Below are 14,626 nucleotides of genomic sequence, written 5' to 3' on the forward strand. Positions count from 1 at the left end.
ACGGCCCTAAAAAGACACACATTCAAAACTAATGGATCACAGGGATGCTGGTTCCTACATATATTTTTTTCCTTTTTAAGGCAGCACTTGCAGCATATGGAAATTCCCTGGGCCAGGTGTAGAATCAGAGCTGCAAGCCTGCACTACAGCCACGGCTACTCCAGATCTGAACCACATCTTCGAACTATGCTGCAGCTTGTGGCAATGCTGGATCCACTGAGTAAGGCCAGGGATGGAACCTGCATCCTCATGGACACTATGTTGGGTTTTTAACCTACTGAGCCACAACAGGAACTCCTTAAGGATTTTTTAAATGATATCATCTCCTCTCCATCTTGTCAGTTTCCCTAATTCCATACCTGTCCAATTATCCAAAGTTTAAAAAGAGACAATTTCAGGCTCTCATTGCCCTGCCTGACACTGCCAGATGACATCTCACTCCCCTCAGAACAAACATACGTGACTTTCCCTGGTCTTTATGGCCTCACGTGACCTCTCATCCCAAATGTTTCCTTCACCAACTTTTGTAAAGTGCAGGAGAGCAGGGAGTTCCCTGGTGGCTCAGTGAGTTAAGGATCTGCCATTGTTACTACTGTGGCTCAGGTCGCTGCTGCGTTCCTATCCCTGGCCTAGGAACTTCCCATGCCATAGGCGAGGCAAAATAAAAGGAGGGGGTAGGGCAGGAGAATAAATATTTTTGCCTTGCAGGTTGTATATTCTCTGCTGTAACCATTTAACCTTACTGGGTTGTGCCCCCAAAGCAGCCACAAACAATATGCAAATGAATGGTGTGCCTGGATTTGGCCCCAGGGCTGTAGTTTGTTGACTCCTGCCTCATTGCCTTCCACCCCACTGTTTCTTTCATTCTTTTTTTTTTTTCCCTAGAATAAAAATCACCCAGTTCTATTTCTTTGCATCTTGCTTTGCCCCAGGACTAGAAGGCAAGCACCTTGAAAATCTTCACCTCATCTGTCTTGCTGACTGCCAATTCCCAGAGCTCAGCCCCACTGCTATTATTCAACAAATGTCTGCCAAACCCACAAATGTATGAACTTGACTGTGAATTTCTTTTCTTAAATTATTTTATCATTAACAGGAGAATTTGGAGTTCCTGTTGTGGCTCAGTGGGGTAAAGACCTACCATAGTGTCCATCAGGATGTGGGTTTAATCCCTGGCCTTGCTCAGTCGGTTAAGGATCTGGCATTCCCACAAGCTGTGGCGTAAGTCACAGATGGGGCTTGGATCTGGCATTGCTGTGACTGTGGTGTAGGCCAGCAGCTGCAGCTCTGATTTGACCCCTAGCCCAGGAACTTCCATATGCCACAGGTGTGGCCCTAAAAAAAATACCAACAACAACGAAACAACAAGGGAATTCTACACTTCCATCCATGAGTGGGGATTGAGCAGACACCACTAGTGACACATCCAGACCCCCTTTACCTGCCAGTTCACCTAGATTCAAGCCCTGCTATAGCTATTGAGTGAAGGCAGTGATTCATTTGGGAATGTCTAGGGGCCTGTGCCCACTACCCAGGATGGCACCAGACAAATGATTGACTGATAGGGGAGTAAAAAGGCGGGCCCCCTTGTTTCATGATGGGACAACAATGAGGTGCCATTCATGTTCTGGGCTCCTTGTGGGATCAGGCTGAGCCCACCTCCTTGCTCAGTCCTGCCCCTTCCTGCCGGCTTCCCTTACTCTCTCTCAGGTCTCTCCCGGGAGCTCTCCCCTCTACACCACTCTCCCCTCTACATCCCTATCACAGGCCCTGCCTTCAGGGGAGCTTCAACTAAAACAGAGATTGACCACCATATATATATGCTGGAAATTTATAAAATCAAGTCCTCTTTTGTATTTTAAAAATGTTATGGCCTTGGAGTTCCCATCGTGGCTCAGCAGAAACGAATCTGACTAGCATCCATGAGGACACAGATTCGATCCCTGGCCTTGCTCAGTGGGTTAAGGATCCGGCATTGACGTGAGCTGTGGTGTAGATTGCAGATGGGGCTCAGATCCTGCGTTGTTGTGGCTGTGGTGTAGGCCAGCAGCTACAGCTTGGATTGGACCCCTAGCCTGGGAACCTCCATATGCCACAGGCATGGCCCTAAAAAAACAAAAAAGAAAAAAGAAAAATAAATAAACTTTTATGGCCTGGGGTTCCCATTGTGGCTCTTGGGTTAAGAACCCGACTAGCATCTATGAGGATTTGGGTTGGATCCCTGGCCTCACTCAGTGGGTTAAGGATTTGGTGTTACCGTGAGCTGTGGTATAGGTCACAAATGTGGCTTGAATCCTGCATTACTGTGGCTGTGGTGTGGCACTGTAGCTGTAGCTCTGATTCAACCTGGGAACTTCCATATGCCACAGGTGTGGCCCTAAAAGACAAAAAAAAAAAAAAATTAAAAAAGTTAAATTTTATGGCTGTACCCATGGTATGTGGAAGTTCCGGGGCAAGGGATTGAATCTGAGCCACAGCTGCAACCTATACCACAATTGTAGCAAAACTAGATCCTTTAGCCCACTGGGCCAGGCTGGGGATCAAACCTGCATGTCCATAGTGACCCAAGCCACTGCAGTTGGATTCTTAACCCACTGTGCCATAGTGGGAATTCCAAATCCTATTTTCTATAAGCTGCTTTCAACCTGACTGGAACTGGGGTGTTAAGGACTGAATGTTGGTGTCCCACCCCAAAATTCGTGTTGAAATCCTAAACCCTAATGCGATGGTATCAGGGGGTGGGGCCTTTGGAATGTGATCAGGTGTAAGGGTGGAGCCCCCACTAATGGGATTAGTGTTCTTATAAGAAGAGACATGAGAGCTTGCTTCTTTTGCTGTCTGCCATGTGGGGACACAATGAGAAGGCAGCTGTCTGCAAACTAGGAAGGGGGCTCTCAACAGGCACCAACCTGCCAACACCTTGATCTTAGACTTTCCAGCCTCCACAGCCATGAGAAACAAACGTCTGTAGTTTAATCTCCTCCACCTCCATCTATGGTGTTTTGTTGTAACAGCCTGAACAGACCAAGACACAGACTTCAACTCTTACCCACACAAATGACTGTGCTTAGGTCTCACAAACCTTCTGCCAAGTCCCAAATGGTGACTTTGTTTTTGTCCCCAACTTTAGGGAAGTAAATGTAGCTTCCGTTGTGTGACACGGCAGTGAGGCCAGTGCGGTCCAGAAACGGGGTAGAGGCCCTTGGCTTCTGAGTGTAGCCGAGATCCCAGACTTTAAAAGATGAGGACTGATGGGAAGCAGAAGCCACCAAGGTGCCAGCCTGGGACAGCAGGCTTACAGGGGCCCCAACACCTTCTAAGATGTCCAGCAGAGTTCCCTGTTCTGACAGACTCCACACCTGAGGATGGAAGCAGAGGGACAAAGCTGACTTCTTTCTTATGCTGCTATAGCTTAGAAATATACTTAGCTCATCTGTCCACCTAAGGTAAACTTTTAGGGTGTAGTCCAATGGCCTTCACATCTCCTCACCCTCTCAAACTTTCCCACATCTCACCAATCAGCTACCATGGTAGTTCTCAAAGTGTGTTCCAGGGAACCCCTGGAGGGTTTCCCCCCCCCCCCCCATGATTCTGCAAAAGGGGTTTTCAGGGAGTTCTGCAAAAGCAAAATTATTTTCACAATAATTTAAGAAGTCATTTGCCTCTTTCCACCCTCCTCCCTTCATAAGTGAGCAGTGGTATCTTTAGAAGCTATGGGACATGTTATCACAACAGATAGGAGAATGCAGAATCAAATATGAAAATCCAATTGTCTTCTATTAAGCCAGACAAGAAAGACAAAATGTGAGACAAAGCCAGACAAAATGTGAAACAACTCTCTTCCCACAATTTTGGAGGGAGTTTGTTTCAGAAAATATAGTTGTCTTCATAAACTTATATTATTATGTAGATGTGTCATATTAATGAATTAATGGCTAAGTATTTTCAGATTTTGTGATTTAAAAATTTTAATAGGGCAATTATCAATAGATGCTAAATGCAAGAAAGGATCTGAAAAAAGACAGTTGTGGGAAAACTGGTGAAATAGAATCCGAGTCTGTAGATGAGTAATAATATTGTCCTACATGTTAATTTCTTGGTTTTGATAATGGGACCAATATGATATGAGATATTAACATTGAGGGTAGCTGGGTGAAGTATACACACACACACACACACACACACACACACACACACACACACTGCTTTCTTTGCTACTTTTCTGTAAATCCTAAAACTATCCCAAAATTTGTTACAAAATATATAAATCATATTTATATAATTCACATAAATGAAAGCACGTTGGGGCCCTCAATAACTTTAACTTTATTTTATGGCTGTACCCGTGGCATATGGAAGTTCCCAGGCCAGAGATTGAATCTGAGCTGCAGCTAACATCACAGCTGCAGCAACACAGGGTCCTTTAACTCCCACCTTTGCAGTAACCCAAGCTTTTTTTTTTTCTTCCTTTTTTAGGGTCTCACTTGCAGCATGTGGAAGTTCCCAGGCAAGGGTTCAAAATCTGAGCTGCAGCTGCCAGCCTATGCCACAACCTCGGCAATGCCAGATCCAAGCCACATCTAAGACCTACACCACAGTTTGTGGCAATGCCCAATCCTTAACCCACTGAGCAAGGCCAGGGATCTAACCTGAATCCTCATGGATACTAGTTGGGTTCTTAAGTTGCTGAGCAGCAATGGGAACCTCTGCAGTCTGATTCTCAACCCACTGCACTACAGTGCGAACTCCCTCAATAGTCTTTAAGAATTGAAAGAGGTTGTGAGGGAGTTCTCTTGTGGCACAGTGGGTTAAGGATCTGACACTGTCACTGCTGTGGTACAGGTTCAATCCCTGGCTCAGAAACTTCCATATGCCATGGGTGTGTGTCCTCTCCCCTGCAAAAAAGGTCCTAAGACCAGAATGTCGTAAAACTTCTACTTTATCATGTGCTTTTCTCCCCAGTTGTGAGAACTTTGAGATTAACAGGAATTTTCCTCCCCTCTCCCCAACTCTGCTCCAGTCTTTCCAGTATCAAAATTTTGGGGAATTCTATATCCTTTGTTGCATATTTTGGTAATTCCAATCCCCCTAGGTCTCTGGGTCCCAGGAGATTCCCCCCTCCCCACCATCTCCCCAATGATCAGCCCTATTTTGCCTGCACTAGTTCTTATGGGTGTCTGTATTTTGAAGCCAAAATATCCCAAAAGAATCATACTTTCAATTCCAGAGGTGGAGATGGGGAAATGTGGCAAGCATCTCCCCCTTACCTGAATGAGTGCATCCCGGGATCCAGTGACAATCAGATTGTTTTCAGGACCAAAAACAGCGGTCTCCACCATGTCTTCATGTTCAAGGTCAGTGGCCATGAATCGATGAAACCCCTGTGAGTCTGCCAAAAATATCCGCACGGATCTTCCAAAACCTAAAATAGCAGTGACCAGGATTACACCTTTCATTCCTTAAAGAGCTTGAGAGTAATTTAATTCAATCAAAATGGATTTTTTGAGCATCCATTATGTGCAGGTGGAAAGAATACAGAGGTGGGAGTTCCCATCATGGCTCAGTGGTTAATGAATCCGACTAGTATCCATGAGGACACGGGTTCGATCCCTGGCCTTTCTCAGGGGGTTAAGGTTCCAGCATTGCCGTGAGCTGTGGTGTAGGTCACAGATGAGGCTTGGATCTCATGTTGCTGTGGCTGAGGTGTAGGCCAGCAGCTACAGCTCCAATTTGACCCCTAGCCTGGAAACCTCCATATGCCGAGGGTGTGGCCCTAAAAAAAAAGACAAAAAGAGGAGTTCCCATCATGGTTCAGTGGATAATGAATCCGACTAGGAACCATGAGGTTGTGGGTTTGATCCCTGGCCTTGCTCAGTGGGTTAAGGATCCAGCGTTGCCGTGAGCTGGGGTGTAGGTTGCAGACACAGCTCGGATCCTGTGTTGTGTGGCTGTGGCGTACGCCGGCGGCTACAGCTCTGATTTGACCCCTAGCCTGGGAACCTCCATATGCTGCAGGAGCGGCCCAAGAAATGGCAAAAAGACAAAAAGATAAAAAGAATATAGGCGAACAAGATAGACAAGGCCCCCATCTCTTGGAGAGCCTGCAGAAGTCAGTGGGCACCACAGTGATCAATAATCTTACAAAAAACAATCAAATTATTTATTATCATAAGACTAAGAGTTTTCAGAGAGCTGGTGGTTCTGGAGTTCCAATCATGGCTCAGCAGAAACAAATCTCACTAGCATCATGAGGATGCAGGTTCAATCCCTGGCCTTGCTCAGTGGGTTGAGGTGTTTGACAATCCACCCTTGCGGTGGCTATGGGGTAGGTCATTGGCTATAGCTCCAATTTGACCCCTAGCCTGGGAACCTCCAAATGTCTAGGGTGTGGCTGGAAAAAGACAAGAAAGAAAGAAAAAGAAAGAAAGAAAAAGAAAGAAAGAAAGAAAGAAAGAAAGGAAGAAAGAAAGAAAGAAAGAAAGAAAGAAAGAAAGAAAGAAGAAGAAAGAAGAAAGAAAGAAAGAAAGAAAGAAAGAGGGGCGGGAGGAAGGAAGAAAGAAAGAAAAGAAAGGAAGGAAGAAAGAAAGAGAGAAAGAAAGAAAGAAGGAAGGAAGGAAGGAAGGAAGGAAAGAAAGAAAGAAAGAAAGAAAGAAAGAAAAAGAAAAGGAAAAGAAAGAAAGAAAGAAAGAAAGAAAGAAAGAAAGAAAGAAAGAAAGATAGGAAGGAAGGAAGGAAGAAGGAAAGAAGGAAAGAAAGAAAAAAATTCCAGAGGGCTGGTTCTGCCTGTTTGGGTGGCTTGTGGTCTCCCAGAACCCAACACAAATCTGGACAGAGAATAAGATTTGAAGATAGAAGGAAGGGTGGAGGTGGGAGGAAGGAAGGAAAATGAAAGGATTCTAGTTTGTGATGAGGGCAATGAAGTCAGGGACTGGATCCAGGATAAAAAAGGACACAGAGACACACACAGTGGAGAAGACAACATGAAGATGGAGGCAGATACTGGAGAGATGTGGCCACAAGCCAAGGAATCCTGACAAAAGCTGGAAGGGTTGGGGGAGAAGGATTAATCTCTGAAGATTTTGGAGGGAGCCAGTCCTACAATGCCTTGATCTCAGACTTCTGGCTACTAGAACCATGAGCTTAAGCCATTAAGTTTGTGTGGCAATTTATTACAGGACATTTGAGCTAGTTTTAGAGAGATGTGGAGGTGGCAGGCACTGGAAGAGAAATGAGGTAGACAACCAGGAGGTAGGAAATACCTGGTGTGTTTGAGGGGCAGCATGGAGGGGACTATGAAGGAAGTGAAGAAAGGAGGTGAGGGAAAGGGATGCCAGATTTAGCAAAATAACAACAATAATGCACCCAAATTTGAATTTCAGAAGACCAATGAAATTTTTATCAGTATAAGTATATCCCAAAATATTGTGTGGGATATACTTATATAAAACTCTTGGTTTGTTGTTTATCTGAAATTTTTTTTTGTCTTTTCTAGGGCTGTACCCTTGGCATATGGAGGTCCTCAGGCTAGGGATCCAATTGGAGCTTTAGCCACCTGCCTATGCCAGAGCCACAGCAACATGGGATCCGAGCCATGTCTACAACCTACACCATAGCTCATGGCAATGCCAGATCCATAACCCACTGAGTGAGGCCAGGGATCGAACCCACAACCTCATGGTTCCTAGTTGGATTCGTTAACCACTGAGCCAAGACGGGAACTCCATTTATCTGAAATTTAACTGGATGTTCTGTATTTTATCTGGGAACCCTACCCAAAGGGACTTGCTTATCTGCATTCCAAATACTGCCTAGGTGAACATTTTGTTGCAAGGACCCCTAACGGTGCAGGCAGCTGGGTGAAGGCCAGATTATGCATGGCCTCTGAGGCATCATGCAGGAGACAGACCAGGCCCTTTCTGCTAAGGCAGGAAGCATACCCCCAGCAGCTGGCAGAGAAACTCGGATGTTGTGTGTGCGTGTGTGTATGCGTACTTTTACTGTCTTTTCTAGGTAGGAAGGAAGCCACCTCCTTACTTTATAAAAAGATCTCTATCCCTGGAACACCACAGATTACTCACTGAGTCACCCATTTTCATCGGCACCAACTGCTCAGGTCTGGATGTGGGTGCTGGGTTACCATGACCCTATTCAAATGAACACCCTGTGTTTTCACAGCGGTTATTGCTGACAAGACAGGCAGGCCACCAATTTGATGTCCAGAAATAAAATATTGTTGGTACATAAACAAATATTCAGCATCAGATTGGAGGGTTCAGAGTTGAGCCTGACTATGAATTCAAATCCCAGACCCTCCATTTATAGCTGTGTGACCTCAAGCAAGTCATTTAACTTCTCTGTGCCTCAGTGTCCTCATCTATAAATGAGAATAATGAATACCTCCCAGGGCTATTGGGGTGTAAAGGAATTAATGCATGTAAGGTGTTCAGGATAGGTTCTGACACATCGTAAAAAACCAAGTATTACCTGCTATTGTTATAAAGTTAACTCTCGCACTAAGGAGTCATCTCAGTTCAGCTTCAAGACAACCCTTGGATCAAATTAAGTCACTGGGAGTTGGGGGCTGAGTCTATCTTATGGCTCTCCGTATCCCCTGTGGAACTGCTTTTATGGAATTGTACTTGAATGGCAGGCTCATATGGAAGGATGTTATGGATGAAACATATGGGTGGGAAACTGATGAAATGCACCAAAATGTCTATTGTCCAAGGATATTTGCATTACACTCTTATGCAATAAAGGATAAACTCAGCCATCTTGGGTTGTCCACACCCTGCACATTAAAGGTTTGGTCCTAGTCTGGCTCCCAGAAGGTGACCTCTAAGCCCTTGCAATGTTCTTCCTGAAAAGAGAGTCCTCGTTAATCTGAGACCTTGGGCCACACTGGATGGTGTATGCTCAAAGTACGATGTATGGTGGAAGCTTTGGGACATACAGTATCAGCTTGACCTCAGGTGGGGCTGGAGATTAAGGTTAGTAGTGCAGGGGGTCAGCCATATCTACAAAACCAACATCCAGTAAAAAGCTGAAATGCCAAGGCTGGGGTGAGCTTTTCTGGTTGGCAGTCCACCATGTGTGTTGTCATTGCCAGGTAAGTAAGCACTGCCTGCAGGACTCTACTAGGAGAGGGCAAACTCTTGTTTGGTCTCTCCTGGACTCTTTCCTTGGATGATTTTAATCTGTATCCTTTTGCTGCAATAAACTGTAACTGTGAGTGTAACAACTTTGTGTTCTGTGAGCCCTAACAAATCATCAAACCTGAATGTGTTCCTGGGGACCCCAAACCACAATTCTATGTATGACCTGTTAATGAAATCCTTGCCTGATCTTAGCTAAGTTAAGATTGAGTTACATCACCCAAGCAAAGTTGGCTCCATAACTGTAGATGGGGAAACTCTTCTCATTGGCTGCTGGAAAGAGCCACACTTTAAACCCAACTGTAACAGGTTTATAGGTCACTGAGGTCCTCAATGCCTTTGGCTTTAGTCCTGATCCTATTCTGTGTCTCTATCCTCATTTTCTTTTGTCTTATGTTCTTGTTTCCCATGCTGCACTTTATATACAGTTAAGCCACCTGAAATTCTTTTGGAAACAGGATGGAGGGTATAACTCATGCAGTCATCTATTTAATTTTGGAAGAGAAGCATTTATCTGCTGGACCTGCCTCTCCAGTATGGTCAGCACACATGGCTATTAATGTGGCTGGTCAGAATTGATATGAGCTGTAAGTATAAAATACATGACAGATACCAAAAAAATCACAGAAGAATTTTAAAAATAGTGTGAAATATACCATTAAAATGTTTATACTGAGTTTGTGTTGGGTTTGGGGGTCTATTGAATGATATATTATTATTATTTTTATTTCACTTTGTTTTATTGTGCTTCATAGATTTTGAGATTTTTGCAAATCAAAGGTTTGTAGCAACCCTGCACTGTTAGATGATGGTTGTCATTTTTAAGCAATACAGTATTTTTTTCTTAAGGCATTTGATTTTTTAGCCATAATGCTACTATGCACTTAATAGACTATAGTATAGTGTAAATATAACTTTTATATGCCTGGGAAACCAAAAGTTTGTGTGACTCACTTTATTGGGATACTTGCTTTATTGCAATGGTCTGGATCCAAACCTGAACTATCTCCGAAGTGTGTCTGAAATGGTCTTTTTAATGTATTGTTGAATTCAGTTTGCTAATATTTTGTTGCGGATTTTATGTCTTTGTTCCTGAGATATTGGCCTGTATTTTTATTTTCTTGTCGCATTTTTGTCCAGTTTTGGTATAAGGATAATGCTGGCCTCATAAAATGAGATGAAAGAGTTCCCTTCTCTTTTATTTTTGGAAGAGTTTGAGAAGGATTGATAATATTTCTTCTTTGAGTGTTCAGTAGAATTCACTCTTTGGTCCTGGGAGATTTTTGATTACTGATTTAATCCCCTTACTAAGAAATTGGTCCTTTCAGACTTTCTCTTTCTTCATGACTCAGTCTTGGTGGGTTGTGTGTTTCTAGGAATTTATCCATTTCTTCTCAACTGTCTAGTGAGTTGGCATATAATTGTTCATAGTAGTCTTCACAATCCTTTTTATTTCTGTGGTGTCAGTTATAATATCTCATCTTTCATTTCTGATTTTATTTATTTGAGTCCTCTCTTCTCTTGGTGAATTTAGCTAGAGCTTTGTTAATTTTATTTATCCTTTCAAAGAACCAGCTATTATTTCACAGATCTTTTCTATTGTCTTTTTTTCTTCCCCACTGTATAGCATGGGGGTCAAGTTATTCTTACATGTATACATTTTTCCCCCACCCTTTGTTCTGTTGCAATATGAGTATCTAGACATAGTTCTCAATGCTACTCAGCAGGATCTCCTTGTAAATCTATTCTAAGTTGTTGAATGATATATTATTAATACAAGTGGCCGTCTGTTTCTTTTGATCTTTTTAGAGTCATGAGAACATTTACAATATAATGTGGCTCACACTGTCTGTGCATGAGTGGGAATGAGAGGGTATATGGAACTCTCTGTACCTTCTGCCTTGTTTGCCTGTGAACCTAAAACTACACTAAAACTTTTTTCTTTTTTTAAAAAATCTGGTGGTGGATTTAAAAAAAAAAATCTGTTGGTCACCTCCACCAGGAAGCCTTCCCTGATTGCTTCAGACTAAGGAAGGGAACTCTATCACATGTTCCTATAGCCTCTGATTCTTGTCTCAACATAGCACTAGCCACTTTTTCTGTGGCTACCTAATTGTCCATCTTTCCCACTGGCCTGGAAGCTCCTAAAAGGAGGGGTTGTGTAGGCTGAGTGTACCCCCAAATTCTTACCCAGTTCCCCTCTATCTCTGTGACTATCTGGCAGGGATAAACATTCCTGTTTCAAAGATAATGAAACCAGAAGTCCATAAAGGTTAGGAGATTTACCCAGAAAAGGATTTGGCAAACTAGAGCCATTGAGCAAAAATTGGCTGGTCACTTATTTTTACATGTGGGCTAATAGTTTTTATGTTTATAAGTGCTTGAAAAAGCTAAAATGAGATTACTCGGGGTTCCTGCTGTGGCACAAAGGGATCAGCAGTGTCTTGGGAGCACTGAGACTCAGGCTTGATCCCCAGCCCAGCACAATGGGATAAGTATCCGGTGTTGCTGCAACAGCAGCTTAGGTCGCAGCTGCAGCTCGGATCTGATCCCCGGCTCAGGAACTCCATGTGCTGCAGGGTGGCCAAAAAAGAAAGAAAAAGATTACTACCTTATAACATATGAAAATGGTATGAAGTTCACATTTTAGCATCCATAAAGAAAGTTTTATTGGCACATGGCCATACTCACTTGAAATATCCCCATGGCAGCATCCATATCACAAGGGTAGAGTTGAATAATTGTGAGAAACCAGCAATAATATTTACTACGAGGCCCTTTGCAGAAAAATTTTGCTGTCCTGCTTCCCCCTTTCACCAAGCCACTCTCCACCTCCAAACCTATCCAGAGTTGCCGACTCATGACTCCAAATGAGAGCTAACCTGCAGCAAGAAGGGACTCATCTTCAGAGACCACCAGGAACCCCACAGCTTCCGGAAGCTTCTCCAGCAGACTGTCTCCTTCCGACGAAAACTGTGCAAAACCAAGGATGCCCATTAAGCATTTCCAGAGTTAAAGGTTTAGAGTTAAGAGTTTACTTGGGATGCAGGGCTCTGCCACTTACCAGCTCCGTGATCCTAAGCATATTCCTCAGCCCCTGGTGGCCTCAGTTTCCTCATCTGTTAAATGGGCGAAGATACCTCACAGACCTATCGTGGGCTAAGGAGTGCATAGGATGGTTTCCTCCAACACAGAATCAGCCCTCTCAAAGCAGCAGCTATTATTATTACCATTGATGTTGCTCTTGTAATCAACAGAGGGTCCCAGAGAACATCCCAGCATTCATTTTCTGCCCCTGGCAGAGCTCTGGAGAGCTCAAATGAATTGGAAAGTTAGGTTGGAGCTGGAGGAGGGCAGCATGGTTGTCCCCATTCCCAAGTTGCAGAAATGAAATGATTTTGTTCACAGCTAGGAGGAAGGTTTGGGTTGTTTTTTGTTTTTGCTTTTGTTTTAAGCAGGGGCAGGAGGAAGTGAACTTCTACATGCTGTTATTGCTGATTTTTTTTTGTTTGTTAAAAGTTTTGGTAATATAAGGCCATCTGTTCAAGTCCACCTTGGAAACCTGTAATAGATATTTAAATACTACAGTGAAAAGGCATCTTAATATACTTTTTAAAAACATCTGAAGTAATCTGCTAAGATTAAGTGTGTAAAAAAAAAATCAATTCCCTTTTGAGAGCACTTTGTCCATTAAAGATGGGGGTGGGTGATTTTTTTTTTAAGTTATTCTTGGAGTTCCTGCTGTGGTGCAATGAGATAGGCGTGTATCTGCAGCACTGAGACACAGGTTCGATCCTCAGCCAGTCACGGTGGGTTAGGTAAGGATCTGGCATTGCCATAGCTTCAGCTTAGGCTGCAGCTGAGGCTCAGATCTGATCCCTGGTCCAGGAACTCCATAAGTCGTGGGGAGGCCAAAAAAGTAAAATAAAATATTTTTTAAAAGTAAAAAAAAAAAAAAAGAGTTCCCATCCTGGCTCAGTGGAAACGAATCTGACTAGCATCCATGAGGATGCAGGTTCAATCTTTGGCCTTGCTCAATGGGTTAAGGATCTGGCATTGCCGTGAGCTGTGGTGTATGTCGCAGACATGGCTTGGATCTGGAGTTGCTGTGGCTGTGGTGTAGGCCAGTGGTTACAGCTCAGATTTGACCCTTAAACCTGGGAACTTCCATATCCTGCTGCTTCGGCCCTAAAAAGGCAAAAATAAATAAATAAATAAAATTACATAGATAAATAAATAAATATCCAGGGCACACCATGAGCATCTTTTCACATTTCTCACCATTCTGCCTTCTTCCTGGAAGTCACTGCTGTCTAGGTTTGCTGAGAATCCATTGCCTCCTTTTCTGCACCATCCCTCATAGGTATTGTTCTGCAAGGGGCTTTTTTCACTTAATGTGTCTGAAGAAGCCTTTCTCAACTGGGGCAGGGGAGTGATTTTGTCCCCCACCCCCACCCCCAGGAACACTGGGCCATGTCTTAGAGACATTTTTGGTTGTTAAGATGGGGCAGACGCTCTGTATCTAGTGGGCAGAGGCCAGGGATGCTGCTAAATGCCCTATGATGCACAGAAAGGCCCCCACAGCAGAAGGACCAGGCCCCAGATGACAATGGCACCCAGGTGTAGCACAGCACTTAAGAGCATGGATCCTAGAGCCAGAATGCTTGAGTTCAAATCCCATCAGTGACACTTCCCAGCTGTGTGACCTTAGGCAAATGACCTCACCTCTCCGCCTCAGTTTAACGCATCTGTAACACACAGGTAATAGCAGAAGCTACATCTTAGCATTGTTTTGAGGGTTAAATAAATTAACAGATATAAAGTCCCTGGAATAGCACTTAATACATGGTTAGCACTATGTGAGAATTTGTTATCTCCATGAAAGTATCTCTAGGTCAAGGGTCGGCAAACTTTTCCTGTAATGGGACAGATAGTAAACACTTCAGGCTTTGCGGCCATATGATTTTAACTTTGCCATTAGCACACAAACACAGCCACAGACAGTGTGTAGACAAATGCGTGTGGTTGTGTGCCAAGAAAACTTCATTTATGGCCCTAAAATTTGGATTCCATAGAATGTTCACATGTCACAAGATCTTATTCTTAAAAAATTTTTTTTAACCATTAAAATCAGAAAGACCATTCTCAGCTCATGGGTTGAAGAAAAACACACAGTGGGCCACTGTTTGCTGACCGCGTTTCAAGACTTTCTAATTTTTTTATAGCTACATAATCACAGCATTAAAGTTCCTTAGTTTATTTAACCCCCTTCCTATGGATGGACAGCTGAGACCATGTCCACGTTTTGTTATAACACAGAGTGATGCAGTAAATATTATTATAGAGGATGGTTTCATTTTATTTATTTATTTATTTATTTATTTATTTATTTATTTATTTGTATTTTGAGGGCTGCACCTGCAGCATATGGAGATTCCCAGACTAGGGGTCTAATCAGAGCTGATGCTGCC

At 43.4% G+C, this 14,626-nt stretch overlaps 1 protein-coding gene across 1 annotated transcript in view; it reads right to left on the reverse strand.

Annotated features, from left to right (window-relative positions):
- NWD1 (NACHT and WD repeat domain containing 1) overlaps window positions 1-14,626 on the reverse strand; it is a 97,000-nt gene that overhangs the window by 6,877 nt on the left and 75,497 nt on the right. Inside the window, 3 exon segments of the mRNA XM_047774372.1 lie at window positions 3,083-3,359; window positions 5,268-5,422; window positions 12,038-12,128. Coding sequence (XP_047630328.1) covers window positions 3,083-3,359; window positions 5,268-5,422; window positions 12,038-12,128 — 523 coding nt within the window.

The sequence above is a fragment of the Phacochoerus africanus genome, chromosome 4 (genome assembly GCF_016906955.1).
Source record: "Phacochoerus africanus isolate WHEZ1 chromosome 4, ROS_Pafr_v1, whole genome shotgun sequence".
Lineage (NCBI taxonomy): Eukaryota > Metazoa > Chordata > Mammalia > Artiodactyla > Suidae > Phacochoerus > Phacochoerus africanus.